Here is a 15,198-nt window from a genome sequence, read left to right as displayed (position 1 = left end):
ATTTTAAATCAGGATGAATGTGTCTGGGGGGAGTTGTTGCATAATGCATTGTGGCATATTTTCATCTTATAAATCATGGAAACCAATATCAGTTCTATTGTTATAGTAATATTAATGAATCAATGACGTTATGTACAAAATATCACTAAATCAAAATTGGGTACAACTCCTTAAAAATCAGCCAACAGGGGCATTTGATCAATAATTTATTTTTCAAATCAAAAGAATTTCTCCTGGTACCTAAGTCTCCCTCTCATCCATAGAAAGGAATGACTTGCCTAAAAGAGGGAACTACATTTTTAGCGGTCAGCCAGACTAATTGTCAGCGAATTCATTGAGGGCACTATATACCTAAGCAACACAAGTGCTTTTAGCCAAACTAGCTATCACTCCCCTCAAATTCAGTCAATTGGTGGTAGGAAGATAAACCCTAAAGATGCCTCTCTTTCCGACTTTTTGCCTGCAGGTTGGGCATTTGTTCTGTGATGATTTTAGTGATCTTTGGAGACACTCCTTGCAGAAGATGTGGCCACACCTTGTTGATGTTGGTTCAATTAATGGGCCTATGCATACTGCGCAACTAAAGATAGGATCCTCAGCTGAAGAGACAGACTGGGGCGACTGTTGAGTCATGAAAACATTTCTTTCCTGCCCATGAGAGTTCATAACAGTTAGGAATAAACTTATCCAGGGATGTGAAAACTGCAGCAACCATCCACCATGATAGCCTATGAAGAGGAGCTTTACTAATAGATCTCCTGGACTGCCAAAGCATAAAAGCGGAGCACTAATAGTGATCATGAACAAGTAGATAAAAATAAAGCATTCAGCATTAGACTCAAAAGAATAGTTGCATAAGGTAGCATATTTGCATAGGTGACCAGAAATGTCCACACAGGTGGACCTTGAAGAAAAGAACAATTGGCCATTTAATCTATACTGCATTGGAAGACCAAACAAGCCGTTTAGACAGATTTCACTGGATGGTAAAGTAGTACAGTTTCAAGCAATTGCTATATAATATGAGTCTTCAAAGCACCAGGAAACACATGCCAATAAATGAAAATATAAAACATCAAGACATAATAAACTGAGGAAAATGCTATCAAGACCTTCTTGTTACTTGTTCCCGGTTTCAAGCAAGGTTGACAGTCATCAGGCATTCTTGTTTTGCAGTTGGTGCACAAAATGGCTGCAGCTGTTAATTACAATTTACATCAAAATAGATTTAGAGCCCTATACCAATTCCATGTGAAAAAGACATAAAATATGCTTTTCATAACAAAAGCTTGACTCTAAAACGCAGCTTGTTTAATGAACAAATATGTTCAGATTTAGAGGAAATAAAATAATTCCAAACCATAGCACTGAAAAAAATCTCCGAGTAGTATGTTATCAGAATGAAAATCAAAAAGCAACGATACAAAACTAAGAAGATTAATAGTATTAATCAACATTCAGAAGGGAAGAAAAGGTTTCAACACAAAGTTTCAAAAGGTAGCACCAATTTTTCTGTCAGTCATGTCGTCCTAAGATAACAATGGCTACTGTCATGCAATCAGCAATGAGAATGAAGATAGAAACCAGTACTAGGTCAAAAGCCAACGCAAGAATGAAGCAAATTCATCTTTGATCACGCATCAAAATTGTGATAAGGTTCTATAAAATGTAACTTTAATGCATAGTCACATTTAATCTTATCCTACACAATTATGTTTGAGCTTGCTGAGAAGTAGCAGTGATACTTATCACATGAAAATAAAAACTCAGTTTATACGCCTACCTGGGTTAGCTCTAGACCTTTGATCAGGACATCATAGATTACTCTCACCTTATACAAAGTATAATTCAATTCTCGAGAGCTATATTACATGGAAATAAAAGCTCAGTTTACAAAAAAAGAAAGGAAAAATAAAGAAGGATCTCAAACAAAAAGCATTATAAGAAAAGAAAAGCATCTAGGAGAAAAATTCATTTCATATAGGTTACAAAAAACAGAAAAAGGCCAATTACCCAAGCGTCCCCTAGGAGTCCCTGTAGCTTCGCGAAGCACACCTCGCTTTCCATGAGAATGGTTTCCTTCAGAAATTTCCCTGGACTAAACAATGTAATTTTTAAAATTAAATTGATGTAAATTGAAAAGAAGTAATAAATGTTGGAAATATAATAATGATCAGAAATAACATGATAAAACATACTTGAGCAAATGTCCTTGGGGAAATTATAGCAACTTCATCATCATCAAGCACCTCACTAGCAGCATTTGTAACTTGATGATGGTGAGACAGAGACCATCCATGCACTTGAGCTTGAACTTGAACTTGTTGAGAACTATTATTATAACTGGATAACCCAAGTGACAAGTCGAGTGCCCTCATTTGAGGAGGTAAAGGATAGTTAAGATCCAAGTCTAAATCCAACCCTCTTCTTCTTTGAGGGTTTGCCACTGTGATGTCCACTTCTAGACAATTCAACCCCCATGAATTCATGCTATCATCAAATCAGAAGAAACCCTAGAATACCAAACAAACAAACAAACCAAAAAAAAAAAAAGCATGTTAATTTCTTGCAAAAATGCATGAACCCAGATATCATTCCAAACGCTAATACTGTAAAAATCCTTTTGAAAAGAAGTCAAAACTTTTTCACCATAAAAATCTAAATCACCCAGGGAAAAAAAGTTAATTTCTTATAAAATTGCAAGAACCCAATTAGCATTCCAAACACTAATACTGTAAAAACCCTTAAAAGAAATCAAAACTTTTTCAACATAAAAACCTAAATTACCCGGACTACGGAAAGAAAGAAAAAAAGCAAGCCAATTTATCGTAAAATTACAGAAAACCCAATAAGCATCATCAATGATTCCACCATGCTGATAGTTAAACAAAAAAAGCCAAAAATAAACAAACAAATAAATAAAACTTCTTTAATATTAAAACTAGCTGAAATTACCCAGATGCAAAAGTAGCATGTTAATTTCTTAAAAATTGCATAAACCCAATAAGCAGTTGCAACAATCCCACATGCTAATACTTTAAACCCAAAAAATTTAAAAACTTTTTGAACATCTTAACAGGCAGAAAGAAAGGCATCTGCATTATAATAATTAAAAAAAAAAATCACTCAAGTTAAATCATATAAACGAAAAAGTAAGAGAGCTTACCCAAAAGAGAGACGAAAACGGCGATATACAATAGAAGAAGAAGAAGAAGAAGAAGAAGAAGAGTAAAAAGGGATTTATTGATAATGGAATTGGTGTGAATTGCCATTTTTAATGAAGTGATTAGATTTTTTATTTATAAGAATAATAGTATAAAGTTAAAAAAAAAAAAAAAAGAGTTTTATTAGGAAAGAAAATCGATGTGTTTAAATTAAAAAAAAATCTAATTTTTAATTATAAGGTCCTACTTTTTAGTATTTCTAAGAGAGGCTTTCCCCTTTTCTTTTTTCAATTAAAAAAAATTGAATTTCTTTCTCTGTTTCTTCTTTTCTCATTCTTCTGCCGCCGATTTTGATTCCCTTTTTGAGTTCTCTGTTTCCTTTTAAATCTCTGTCCCTTGTTCCTTTTTCTCCCTTTTCACACTCTTATACGTCGCCGTTTCACTTAAGGCAGTAAAAAGGGCAGTTATATTCTGTGGTGCCGTTTCGTATGAGGTCAAATAAATTTGTTATATGGGCTCAAAAATTTATTTCTGATTCTCAAAAATGGTGATTGCTAATTCTGATTCAATTATCTATCTTTTTTATAAAAAGTTTAAAACTTAAAATATTTTAAAAATTTATTTATAATTTTCTTAATTATTTAAAAATTAAAAGTTTGAGAGATTTTTTAACTTATATTTTTTAAAAAATTTGAAATTTTTTAGAATCAAAATTAAGATTATTAATTCCATTTATTTCTCAAAAATATTTAAAAACATCTCTAATAATAATTTTTATTTTAAAAATTATACTTTATATAATAAAGAGTATATAATAGAAATATTTAATATAAGAGTAAAGTATATTATTCAAGTTAATGGACTTTATATGTTATTAATGATTTTAATTTCTGTCAACAAAAGTTAAAATTAATTAATTAAGTATATAAAAATTTATGGTGATTTTATTAAATACGAAGCAAAGAGTGAATTTGACTTAACTTTCTATTTTATATATTATAAAAATAAAGATTACTCGTTAAATTGAGGAGAGGTTTGAACTCTTGTAGATTGTATTTGGGCCGATGTTTAAGCCATGAGTCAGGATATGGGCTAATTTATTGAGCCCACATCTAACCCATCTTTGATTTGTCCTCTTTCATTATAAATTTTCAAAACGTTTCTTTTTTTTATAATTTTAGCTATAAATTATCAAATCAATCAAATAGTTGAGCGGGAGCTTGAATCATCAATCAATTTGAACAGCAATGGATAACAATCTTGATCTTAATTCCATTATCTGGTTCTTTCACTTTCCAATTTATGTTCTTCTATAATTATACATTTCTTCTTCTTCTTCTTCTTCTTCTTCTTTTTTAAAGTAATTTTTAGTTGGCTTGAATTTAATTGCAGTGGAATAAAAGATCTGGAAGAAATTTACAGTGGTTGCAATGGAGATACAGAGATGCTCTCTTCACATTCTGATCAAGTCCTCGAAGATTGCGCTCTTCACCTCGAGGTTTCTATTTACCATTGTTATTTTTATTATTTGCCATAATTAGGTTTATTACTTTGTATTAGCTGACTGTAATGTGGTTAATTTTGCCAATAATGCAGAGCAAAGTGCAGCAGATTATGTCTGAATGTTCTGATTTCAATTTTTTAGGAATTGAGGATTTAGGTAATCTTCTTTATTTCTATTTAGTTTTTTGTCATTATTATTATTATTATATTTAAATTTTGTGAGTTTAGAAACATTGATACGGATATTTATGCTTTATGTGGAACTGAGATATTATGATGTATTTTTATCCTATGCATGTGTTGATTTATGATTATGGCACGTGTTTATGTAGATGCATTTGTAGAGCATTTGAAAGAGGAGCTGAGCACTACAATGTCTGAGACTGCTAAGATCTCTACTGAAATCGAAGCTCTTAATAGAAACCATATGGAAGGTTCAATTCACAATCTTTATTATAACTTTTCACATTTTTACTTTTTTTTTTTTTTTATAAATATTAATATGGGCGTTTACCTGTTTATTCCAGATTTTACCCGATTGGAGAGTGATATTGAGATGTTGAAATGTTCGCTAGATTTTATTTCATCAAAGGTTAGTTTGGTTCTTTATTCAATCAAAGATTCATTGGCTGCAAAAGCCATTATTTTTTACTTAGATTAAATGAAAACGTGGCTCTTATGAGAGACTGTGAAGCTAATTATATGTTGGTATGTCCTTATAGGTTGTTCGGTTGAATTTTTGTTCAGCTTAACCAAAATGGACTTTAATTTGATTCCTCAAGAATGCTCGTCTCAATTTTACTAAGTTTTTTACATTTGTATTCTTCATGTCATTTCTTGAGGTTTTGATTTATTTGATGTTTTCTTAATGGATTCTATGCTGCTCTTATTCATAATTTTATTTGAGAAAAGATTACGTATATTTGCATTCCACACGAGGGGGCCTTTTCTATTTGTGGTTGCACTATATTGGATTTTGTTTGGGAGGGGAGCTCTGACGAGAGTCCAACCCCTTAGTGCTTATGCATAATGTGGCCACTCTTAGATTGGTAGTGAGATTTTGGCATTTACTGATTACTCTCACCCTTCAAAATGGACCTTAACTGTTTGCCTAAAATAAAAGATGTATGTTAGATGTACAAGTACGGCAACTTCTAATCTTGTCGTGAAGAACTGCTTTATCCTGATGTTGATGTGAAAACTACTGCGGCTGGTGCCAATCTATTTTGTGTACCTTTGGTAGGATGTGGAAAAAGAAAAAGAGGTTGCATGCAGAGAGGATCTGTATTCAACAGATGCACACAGAGACTATGAGTTTGAGGTATTATAACATGCTCCTCTGATTTTTTTACTGTTCTTTGCACCCTGTGGATTCTTATTGTTTCAATTCCATGGATGGACTCTTGATATTTATTATCATATGTTACGACTAAACTTGATGCAAGTAGGAATTAATTAATGAATGGTTTCGGTCTGATGACTGTGCTGACCCTATGGCATCATGATATATGGCCTTTTCTTGATTTCCTTTTTACTATTCCCAATGCATTACACTAGAGGTGTCAATTCTGTTCTACCTTAATTGTGGTATATTATAGCAGTTCACTGTACTGTAGTTGCTAAACTTCGGATCTATTTCTGGAGCTGTTTCCCTGAGATTCTGTTCATCAATGTTAATTTATGAGGTTGGTACACCATGCAGATTTCAAAGCTTGATGATCAGATTGCGAAAAGCAAAATGATTTTGAAGTCTTTACAGGATTTTGATTCAGTATTCAAAAGGTAACTCAGTGACTTTATCATTTTGTTATTTGCATAGTTAATGACTTGCATGAGATTTTTTACTTGCTTCTTTAATCATATTTTTAGGGTTGATGCTGTGGAACAGATTGAAGAGGCACTGTCAGGTCTAAAGGTTATTGAATTTGATGGCTCCTGTATTAGATTGTCATTGCGGACTTATCTTCCAAAATTAGATGATGTAATGTGCCAACATAAGACTGAAGATACTGCTGAGCCATCTGAAGTAAATCACGAATTGCTGATAGAAGTAGTTAGCGGAACTATGGAGCTTAAGAATGTTGAGGTACTCATACATTTTCTGATCTGCATTTATTACTAATTGATGGATCTTAGGTTGGTTTTTGACCCTCTCATCAGTTTTATCCAGATATTTCCAAATGATATTTACATATCTGATATTGTTGATGGTGCAAAATCTTTCAGGTTTGCTTTTACCAGTATATTTCCCTTTTAAGTTTATGTCGTGCTTTCTTTTGTTATTCTTCTTCTTCTTTTTCTTTCTCCTGCTGCTGAAATTGTTTTTGTTGGACAATGATGCATGAACTACTCCCATTTTAAGGGAAATTATCCTTCTTAGTTTGACCATTTGCATAAAAAAACCCAAAACTTCTATGTGGCTGCTTTTACAGGATGCCTTTTCACATGTGATATAGTTTCATATACCTATTTACATAATCTATTGAAATTATAATTTGTTGAGACCAATATCTTTTTCCATGATAAGAGACAATTTGAACAATTAACTTATCTTTTTAGTCTTCTGTAAGATGTTAAGTCATATCCTTTATTAGGCTGCTAATTCAAAAATTATGGCTGTGAATGAACAGATGATGGTAAACTTGCTTGTCATGTTCCAACTAATATGAAATATAATGTGGGTTTTGATACACAGCTTTAGGATACATGATTTGAGGGCAGTGTTACAGTTGGTGCAATGGGTTTGTAATTGATTTACAGTCTTACTAGTTATGTTAGTACACTTCAAGCAACAGAGACGAGTTGCCAGCTAACACTTCTGTCCAAAACTTTCTTGGCTAGTCTATAAGTCTTCCAGCTATACATGGATGTAAGAACTAGTAATGCTGTAATATTATAGATGTTAGTGTGCATTAATTTGTGCTTCATGATTAGTCAACAAGATGATTATACGTGTGTAGCCATAAGACTAAAGCATTGAGTTTGTTATCAGATTCTCTTCATTGTATTTGCTCTGCAATGCTGTTGCTTTAGGTTTATTGAGAAATATTCTTTTGCTATTTTGCAGGAAAGAATTTTTATACTCAGCATTAACTGAGTCAGAGACCAGGTCTTCCTTGGGGTGGCTTGTAAGAAAAGTGCAAGATAGAATTATTCAGTTCACTTTGAGACGATTGGTGGTGAAGAGTTCAAATAAATCAAGGTAAGAGTGTTATGTTGAAGGTATAGCTTTCAAGTATTAACATTCTGAAATTGACACAGATCCATTACGATATCAGACAGTTGAGGTATTTCATGTAAATGAGATAGAATAACTGAGATCCTAATGCAGGTACTCCTTCGAGTACTTGGATAGAGATGAGACAGTTGTAGCTCATTTGGTTGGTGGAGTTGATGCATTTATAAAGTTATCCCAAGGTTGGCCCGTATCAAGATCTCCACTGAAGTTGATATCCCTCAAGAGCTCAAACCACCACTCAAAGGAAATTTCATTAAGCTTTCTTTGCAGGGTTGAGGTGTGCATTCATATCTTCTATTTTGCTTTTCGAAGAATTAACCTTACATGTTCAAATTTCTGATATTTTAAATGGGCCTTAAAATGAATGTCTTAGTTACCAGATTCTTCATTAGAATTATGATCCTTAGAATGTCTTTCCAAGGACAAACTATTTAGCCTCAAGGGGCATCAGGCAGTTGTTAATATAGTAGTTGTGTGCTATGGGAGTACTGGGTTTTGCCTATCATTGGAATTATTTATTATTAATAGTTAAAACTTTGATGTGTTGCCCGGAAATTGGCATTACCCTGAGGATTGTTAGAGATTTTAAATCCAGTCCCCTTGAGTGACTCTATAACAACTAAATAAAAATGTCAAGCATGATGGGGTGCAAAATACAGATCATGCTCAAGTTAAATGATCTTTTGACTCTAGCAATGAAGATAAGTGTTTAGTATGAAAGTTTTATTATTTTGATGTATGAAAGTAATTGGTGAAGCTAAACATACCTGTAGCTAATCTGATTTGTATTTATATGAGCCCAAATGTGCACTAAACCAATTCAATCATGAATGACGCATATTCAAGTTATTCTGCATTATGGTGTCCAGATTTCCTGAAAAACAAAAATGATCCATAAACGAAACATATAATCATGGTACGAGACATTTTCACCAGTGATGCATGCATGCATGTGGCTTAAATTCCCAAAACGTTTGAGTTTTCTTGGAACATCTTGGAAAAATTCTTGTAACGATATATATATGTGATGGATTTTTTATTAGAATTTTATCTCATCTCTCCTTTGGTTGTGTGATTTCAATTCATTAGGAAGTGGTGAATTCCTTGGACATACAAATGCGGCTTAACCTGTTGAGCTTTGTGGAGGTTATCGAAAAGCTGCTTGTTGAGCAAATGCGCATAGAACTGCATTCTGACAGTGCTCCTAAAGTATGATTGCTTCCCTTACACCATCATGGCCTACTATTATAAACTCATATATATTATTTTGGCAGTTGTTCTTGTTGAACTCAATATTGTATATATTTGGCATGTTCTCATGCTTCAGCCATAGTTTCTAATGATGTGCCAGATGATGTCTTGTTATCTTATTATAAATGTACTGTTTAATTGTTCCTCTAATCAGGCTCATCCCATGATTTACGTTATCACCCAGCCAAATTATATCTCCCCATAATTCTATTGGATTTCAGATGTACAAATTGCTTTGAATTCTAACCTGTGCAATTAAATTATAGCACACATCAACTGTATTTATATATATGGTTTAAAGGTCAAGTAGAATACATCAGATTTTTATGAATTCCAATTTGAAACCTCATCTCCTAGCATTGTGTATATATACATTTTTAATGGGAAGTCCTGGGATCCTTCCTGTGATGCAAAGGAAAAGCTAGCATGTTGAAGTTCTAATTGTCCTAATTTATAACTATGTAAGAGACTATTATATCATAATTTCTCCATTAGTGGATAAGCTTTGAAGATTAGGTGCTGGAACGGACCATAGGGTATATTTAAATTACATTTACATTCATAAATTTCTTGCAAAATATAATTTATAACTTATAACTATAATGGTATTATGTAATCAACCCGGCAAGCAACCATACTAAATTATCATGAATAAAACCTTGATAAATGGATCTGAGATTGCACTATATATATATTCTTACATTATGTCGATACTTATTCAGCACAGAGAGGCATGATAAACTAAAACCTGAGAAGTTACATTAATTTTCCATTACAAGATAATACCTTCTTTATAGTAGCCAAATCATACAGGAACTGTCCTACTTGAAATAGCTTCTTCTTGTGGTTCATCCTCATTTTCTCCTGTTAGCTCCTCCAGAGATTTCCCCTTTGACTCGGGCACCAACAGAGTGAACAAAATTCCAAAGAAATTGATCACACCAAGCGCAATAAGTGAATTTTTCATTCCGATCCCAGTTGGATAACCAGCATCAGTCTTTGTAGGGTCAGTACTCTGTGCAGCATACAAGAACCCAAATGAACCAACAATAGCACCTGCCTTTCCACAAGCTGCTGATATTCCATGGCAAGTTGACCTTAATCTTGCTGGGAAAATCTCAGCTGGCACTACAAATGTTGTGGCATTGGGTCCAAAATTCGCGAAGAAGAATGTCAGTGAGTACATGATCAAGAACCCAATTCTGTTATCCTTCAGTGTCCAGTGATGATAAGGTATTGCCAGCGCAAACATAAACACAGTCATGAAGAAGAATCCCATCAATTGGATGATAAACCTTCCTATTCTATCAATAAAAGCCACTGTAAACCAGTATCCAGGAACTGTACCGCATAAGGCGATAAGTGTCTGTGCTCTTGCAATAACAAATACTTCATGAATTGCATTCATTGTTTGAGCTGGGGGAATCCAACCGATTGCGCTAAAGATATCCTTCTGGAATAGGTTTGAACTGTAGTATGCAATATCCAACAAGAACCAGCAGACAGTAGTTCCAAGCAAGTGAAGCCCGTGACGACGAGCAAATTGTTTAGTGAAAAGGCCGAATGAGTTTGTTGGGTTGTGAGATATCTTTTCCACCTTCTCTTCTTCTGCATCAAGATCAACCTGCAGTACTCTGGACATGTCTGAAGCTGCCTGTTTCGCATTCTTGGCGACAAGGGCTGTGTAACGAGCTGTCTCAGGCATCTTCATTCGCCAGTAGTAAGTCATAGCTGCTGGTATAGCCCCGAACATCAAGATGATTCGCCAGATGTAGTCTGCTTCTGGCACGGTTGATCCTACTGGATTACGTTCATATGTAGGGGCGCTGTACGCATGATCAAAGGCAGAGGCCACAATTAAAGCAAAAATCCCACCTGCAAGAATCCCAAATCCTTGCATTGCAAACACTGCCGCAATAAATGCCCCACGAGTCCTTTTATTAGCATATTCAGACATGATTGTTGCAGAGAGCGGATAGTCACCTCCAATGCCAAAACCAAGCCAGAATCTGAAGAAACAAAGTGTTGCCATTACACCGTTTGCAGAATGTCCAAAGGAAAGTCCTGAAGCAATAGAACAGATGACCATAAGCATCAGGGTCATGCCGTAGACCTTTTTTCGGCCCAACTTGTCGCCAAGCCAACCAAAGAAGAGCTGACCAGCTAAAGTACCGCAAAAGGCAACTCCATTGACTGCGGCGGCGACGTTTGGAGGCAGCGTTCCAGGTTTTGCTGCTCCATCAACATGGTAGTATATACGACCGAGTAACTTGGTAACAAGTGAGATGGAAAATAGATCGTATGCATCTGTAAAGAATCCCATCCCAGCAATTATGATTGCAGTGAAATGGTACCATTGCGTCTTGGCGGTATCAAGTGCAGTAAGAACTCCCAACTGATTTCTATCCATTGCTAGGTAAAGATTTCACTCTTAGTTCCCCAACAATGAATCTACGAGGATGTCCTGCAAAATTCATTTTTTTTTTTTTAAAAGAACATCAGTTGTTGTCGTCCTTTTGGTCTCAATTACTTAATTGCTTAAACGTTCAGAGTGAATGTGCCAACTATTGACTATGAAACAAAGAAAAACAGCTTTTTATGGACGCTCGTATTTCTCATATAGCAATGCAAATTTGCCATGCAAATATATTTACAGGCGGAAAGCAACGCCGCCACTTGCGTTGCACAAGTGAGCTGCCCCATTAGTAACGCTTCAGGGCCGTCGTAATGTTCGACGCCTAAATGCGTCGCTAGTAGCATCATTATCTGGCAACACTATGATGGCCAATACTTGAACAACTCTGAGAGTCATAAATTTCAGCCAAAGTCCGGAGTATTCTAACTAAAAAATGATACTAATAAGCGCTGAATGCATCTCCTACCTAAAAACTCATCTTTGATTCAGGGAAAGACTGGTATCACAAGTCAACTTTTATGTATTTGACTTCTTTTTCTTCTTATTTTAGTATACAGAAGGCTAAAAATCAAACTTTTGTAGTAGTTTGCTATTTTAGTTAATTTTTTAAAAATTATCAATTTAGCCATAATTTAATCAATTGAGTTGTTAGTTATAATTAAACAACGTGAATAGTAGTATAGAAACAACTTAGAAAATAAAAATTTCAAAATAAAATAACTTGTATAAATAATGTGACATTAGAAAGTATTAATTTGAATTTCTCATTTCCTAATTAATGTTCATGTTGTTTAATTTTGACAATAACTCAATTAGACCAAAATTACACTCAATTTGCTAAATCGTGGCTAAATTGACAATTATTAAAAAATTAGCTAAAATAGTAAAATTTTATAAAAATTTAAATTGTTTAAGCTATTATACCTATCCATAATTAATCTAAGAATAAGAATCTTATAGTGGTAAAATAACACTTCAAGAACTCTAGTGTAGTTGTATTCTTAGAGCTTGAATTTAAAACTTTTTAAATAAGTTAGAAGTCACTTATCTACTTTTTAATAATTATATTATCCACTCTAAAATAATGAACCTACCCGCTTTTGAATAATTACTTTGTCCACTCCAAAATAATGGACAGACCCAGAAGTAGAAAGAAATGTTATTAGAAAAACCAAAAAGAAAAAGCAGATTATGAGTGTCCCCTTTTCAACATATTACCTTTTCTTTTCTTTTTCTGTCTCCTGAACTGGTAAAAGCAAAAAGCAGTAAAGAAACTACAAAGAAGTATCAAGCTTGAAAAGAAAAGGGCATCATTCATGTAACATTAATGCTCAGGAGGTGATGCAAGCAGTCATATGTATGGTCAGTCTTAAGTTATTAAAGAACCCAACTTTCTGTTCTGGAAATCAAAAATACAAAAAAAGAAAAAGAACCCAAGTTGTAATTTAGAAAGAAAGGCCTACCTTTTTTGGATTGATGAGAGAGGAGGGATAGATGGCATCTGATTCAGAGATAACAGAGATGCTATTTAAGTGAGAATTTTTCCAAGCAAAACCCACAACAATGTCTGGCATATATGGGGGCATGTTACCAAAAAGTCTTGGTACAGAGTTTCGAAGTCAATGCCTAATGTCATTGTTTCAAAAGCCACTGTTTTCCTCTTGGTTGTCAGTAATTATATGTGTATGAATGCCACCTATCAGGCTAACGACCTCAGCGACAGTAAACTATGGCAGCTACGTGGATAATTGGGATTGATAGAAGAATTAAGAAAGTGATTATTAAGATAATCAAAACACGAAAAGTCATAGACTACACAGTGATCTTAATAAACTATTCATTAGCTGCATTATTATTGGTCCATATACCCTTCACACTGGACCAACTCGCCATGGTGACTTGAGCTTCAGATGACTCCAGCCAGATTGACCTGCTTTTTGTGTTTTGTTTTTAGTTGTTTTCTAGAATGCCATTCTTTTTTCTAAGAGAAAAAAAAGAAAAACAAATTAAATTATACCCTTTTCAAAAATAAGTTTAAAAAGTAGAAAAAAATAAAATAAAATAGATTTAAAACAAATTGTCCCTTGATATTTACTAAATTATTAAGTTAAAAAATTTGTTAGTTAATTAATTTTATTTGTTCGTGTTGTTTTGGAGATATTGGCCTAATGATAAACAGACATTATAAGAATTAATTATTTAGTTTAATAATACTTGTTTATTTGTTTCACTGTTTTATTTTGTCAAACAAAGTCTATAATTAATTATTTAGTTGCAGTTATATTTTTTATTATTCTACAAAAGAAATTATATTTTATTATATTATACATCTCATATTATTGAAAATTAAAAACAAAGTTAGGTTTCATTGCAATCCTGACATTGCCCAATATCAATTTTTTATTTCATTTCAACAACTTATTAATGATAATAAAAGTGACAAGACCTTAAATTGTCAGTTTTTGCGGAAATAAAATAAAAATGCTGAAGGCCACGTGATTAGATCTTATATTTTTGTACACCACTAAAACAATTTAATTTAATATAAACATAAATTATCAACACAGAGAGATAATGATTTCATTTGATTTTCTTTCCTTTCACCAATATGAATCATTTTAGTTTATTTACATGCATAAATATATAAAATGTTATTTCATACTTTCCTTGTGATGTTTTGAGTCACAATAATAATAAACCCATGTTTGAACAGTAAAAAGTTATGTATGTATGATGTGTTTAAGTTATATAATAAGGTTAAGTTTATTACGAGATTGATCTCTCAAGGAATTATAAGGCCACTTATTATAAAAATAAATTATCAACATAAAATACTAAAAATAAATCTAAACACTCAAAATTAATTGTTTTGAAAAAATAGAATAATATTCATAAAGTAAAGTATAATGAATTATAAAGTAAATATGAAATGATATATGATGTGTGAAAACTATATGCTAAAAATAGTATTTAGCCCAGTCATTTATTTAATAATCTCCTTGTTTTACTTTAAATCTAGATATAATGAATGAGATGACGATGTACATTTTTCTTTAGTTACTTAAATTACTGATGCAACTAAAATTTCTTCTACCACCATAGATTGAAGTAAAATTGGAGTCTCTAATACATTCAATCTAAATATTGTTCATAATAATTATTACTGCTAAATCAATATGATAGTTAACTAATAATAATAACTGAAACTAATAAATATATGAAGATAAAGAAATCATTCATTAAATAAATAAATAATAAGATTCATACAAAAGTAAAAAGGTTAAACTAAACACTTATTAAAACTAGTTTAACATATTTAACTAAATGATCGTGGTATTAAATAGAAAGATATAAAACAATAAAGCAAAAGCTCCCACTAGATTTAAAATTTTTTTTCAAGTAGGAAGATGATTAGTCCTCACTCTCTACTTCTTGAAAAGTTTCTTAAATCTTAAAAAAAGTAATAAAAACTAAACTAAAGTGTTTATGAAAGAACTATAGAGAAAATAATAACGGACATATGTAGAAAGCAGATAGGAGATAGGAGATCTGTAGAGTATATATAAAGAAGAGTTATCCTCTAAGTAAGTTTTCCTAGAGATAAATATCTATATATATTTTAGATT

General features: G+C 32.7%; 3 protein-coding genes across 3 annotated transcripts; 1 reads left to right on the top strand and 2 right to left on the bottom strand.

Moving 5' to 3' along the window:
- Positions 1 to 88: 88 nt before the first annotated feature.
- Positions 89 to 3,538, bottom strand: LOC8285030 (LON peptidase N-terminal domain and RING finger protein 3). Its single transcript, XM_015718585.3, has 5 exons — positions 3,167 to 3,538; positions 2,199 to 2,513; positions 2,014 to 2,098; positions 1,113 to 1,198; positions 89 to 648 (listed from the first exon to the last, which is right to left on the bottom strand). The coding sequence occupies exons 2-5, from the start codon at positions 2,487 to 2,489 to the stop codon at positions 406 to 408; spliced, it is 705 nt and encodes a 234-aa protein (XP_015574071.1). The 5' UTR covers positions 2,490 to 2,513; positions 3,167 to 3,538; the 3' UTR covers positions 89 to 405.
- Positions 3,539 to 4,230: 692 nt separating this feature from the next.
- Positions 4,231 to 9,306, top strand: LOC8285032. Its single transcript, XM_002517997.4, has 12 exons — positions 4,231 to 4,446; positions 4,557 to 4,662; positions 4,761 to 4,824; positions 5,000 to 5,101; positions 5,195 to 5,259; positions 5,911 to 5,988; positions 6,370 to 6,449; positions 6,537 to 6,753; positions 6,838 to 6,893; positions 7,735 to 7,869; positions 7,999 to 8,182; positions 8,995 to 9,306. Exons 1-12 carry the CDS (start codon positions 4,412 to 4,414, stop codon positions 9,118 to 9,120), a joined length of 1,248 nt encoding a protein of 415 aa, XP_002518043.2. The 5' UTR covers positions 4,231 to 4,411; the 3' UTR covers positions 9,121 to 9,306.
- Positions 9,307 to 9,815: 509 nt separating this feature from the next.
- On the bottom strand, positions 9,816 to 13,326 carry LOC8285033 (probable inorganic phosphate transporter 1-5). The gene is made up of 2 exons (XM_002517998.4): positions 13,036 to 13,326; positions 9,816 to 11,620 (listed from the first exon to the last, which is right to left on the bottom strand). The coding sequence occupies exon 2, from the start codon at positions 11,564 to 11,566 to the stop codon at positions 9,962 to 9,964; it is 1,605 nt and encodes a 534-aa protein (XP_002518044.1). The 5' UTR covers positions 11,567 to 11,620; positions 13,036 to 13,326; the 3' UTR covers positions 9,816 to 9,961.
- Positions 13,327 to 15,198: the final 1,872 nt, after the last annotated feature.

Source organism: Ricinus communis, chromosome 9 (genome assembly GCF_019578655.1).
Source record: "Ricinus communis isolate WT05 ecotype wild-type chromosome 9, ASM1957865v1, whole genome shotgun sequence".
Classification (NCBI taxonomy): domain Eukaryota; kingdom Viridiplantae; phylum Streptophyta; class Magnoliopsida; order Malpighiales; family Euphorbiaceae; genus Ricinus; species Ricinus communis.
This window is presented reverse-complemented; position numbering and strand designations above follow the sequence as displayed.

What these genes read in the sequence shown, in the direction of transcription:
- LOC8285032 (XM_002517997.4), top strand. Translation starts at nt 4,412, where the DNA reads ATGGATAACAATCTTGATCTTAATTCCATTATCTG. An exon ending in TAATAGAAACCATATGGAAG is followed by an intron (nt 5,102 to 5,194) that starts GTTCAATTCACA and finishes TGTTTATTCCAG; the next exon opens with ATTTTACCCGATTGGAGAGT. An exon ending in GCTTTCTTTGCAGGGTTGAG is followed by an intron (nt 8,183 to 8,994) that starts GTGTGCATTCAT and finishes TCAATTCATTAG; the next exon opens with GAAGTGGTGAATTCCTTGGA.
- LOC8285033 (XM_002517998.4), bottom strand. Translation starts at nt 11,566, where the DNA reads ATGGATAGAAATCAGTTGGGAGTTCTTACTGCACTTGATACCGCCAAG.
- LOC8285030 (XM_015718585.3), bottom strand. Translation starts at nt 2,489, where the DNA reads ATGAATTCATGGGGGTTGAATTGTCTAGAAGTGGACATCACAGTGGCA. An exon ending in GACTCCTAGGGGACGCTTGG is followed by an intron (nt 1,199 to 2,013) that starts GTAATTGGCCTT and finishes TGTAATTAACAG; the next exon opens with CTGCAGCCATTTTGTGCACC. An exon ending in CGGGAACAAGTAACAAGAAG is followed by an intron (nt 649 to 1,112) that starts GTCTTGATAGCA and finishes TCTCATGGGCAG; the next exon opens with GAAAGAAATGTTTTCATGAC.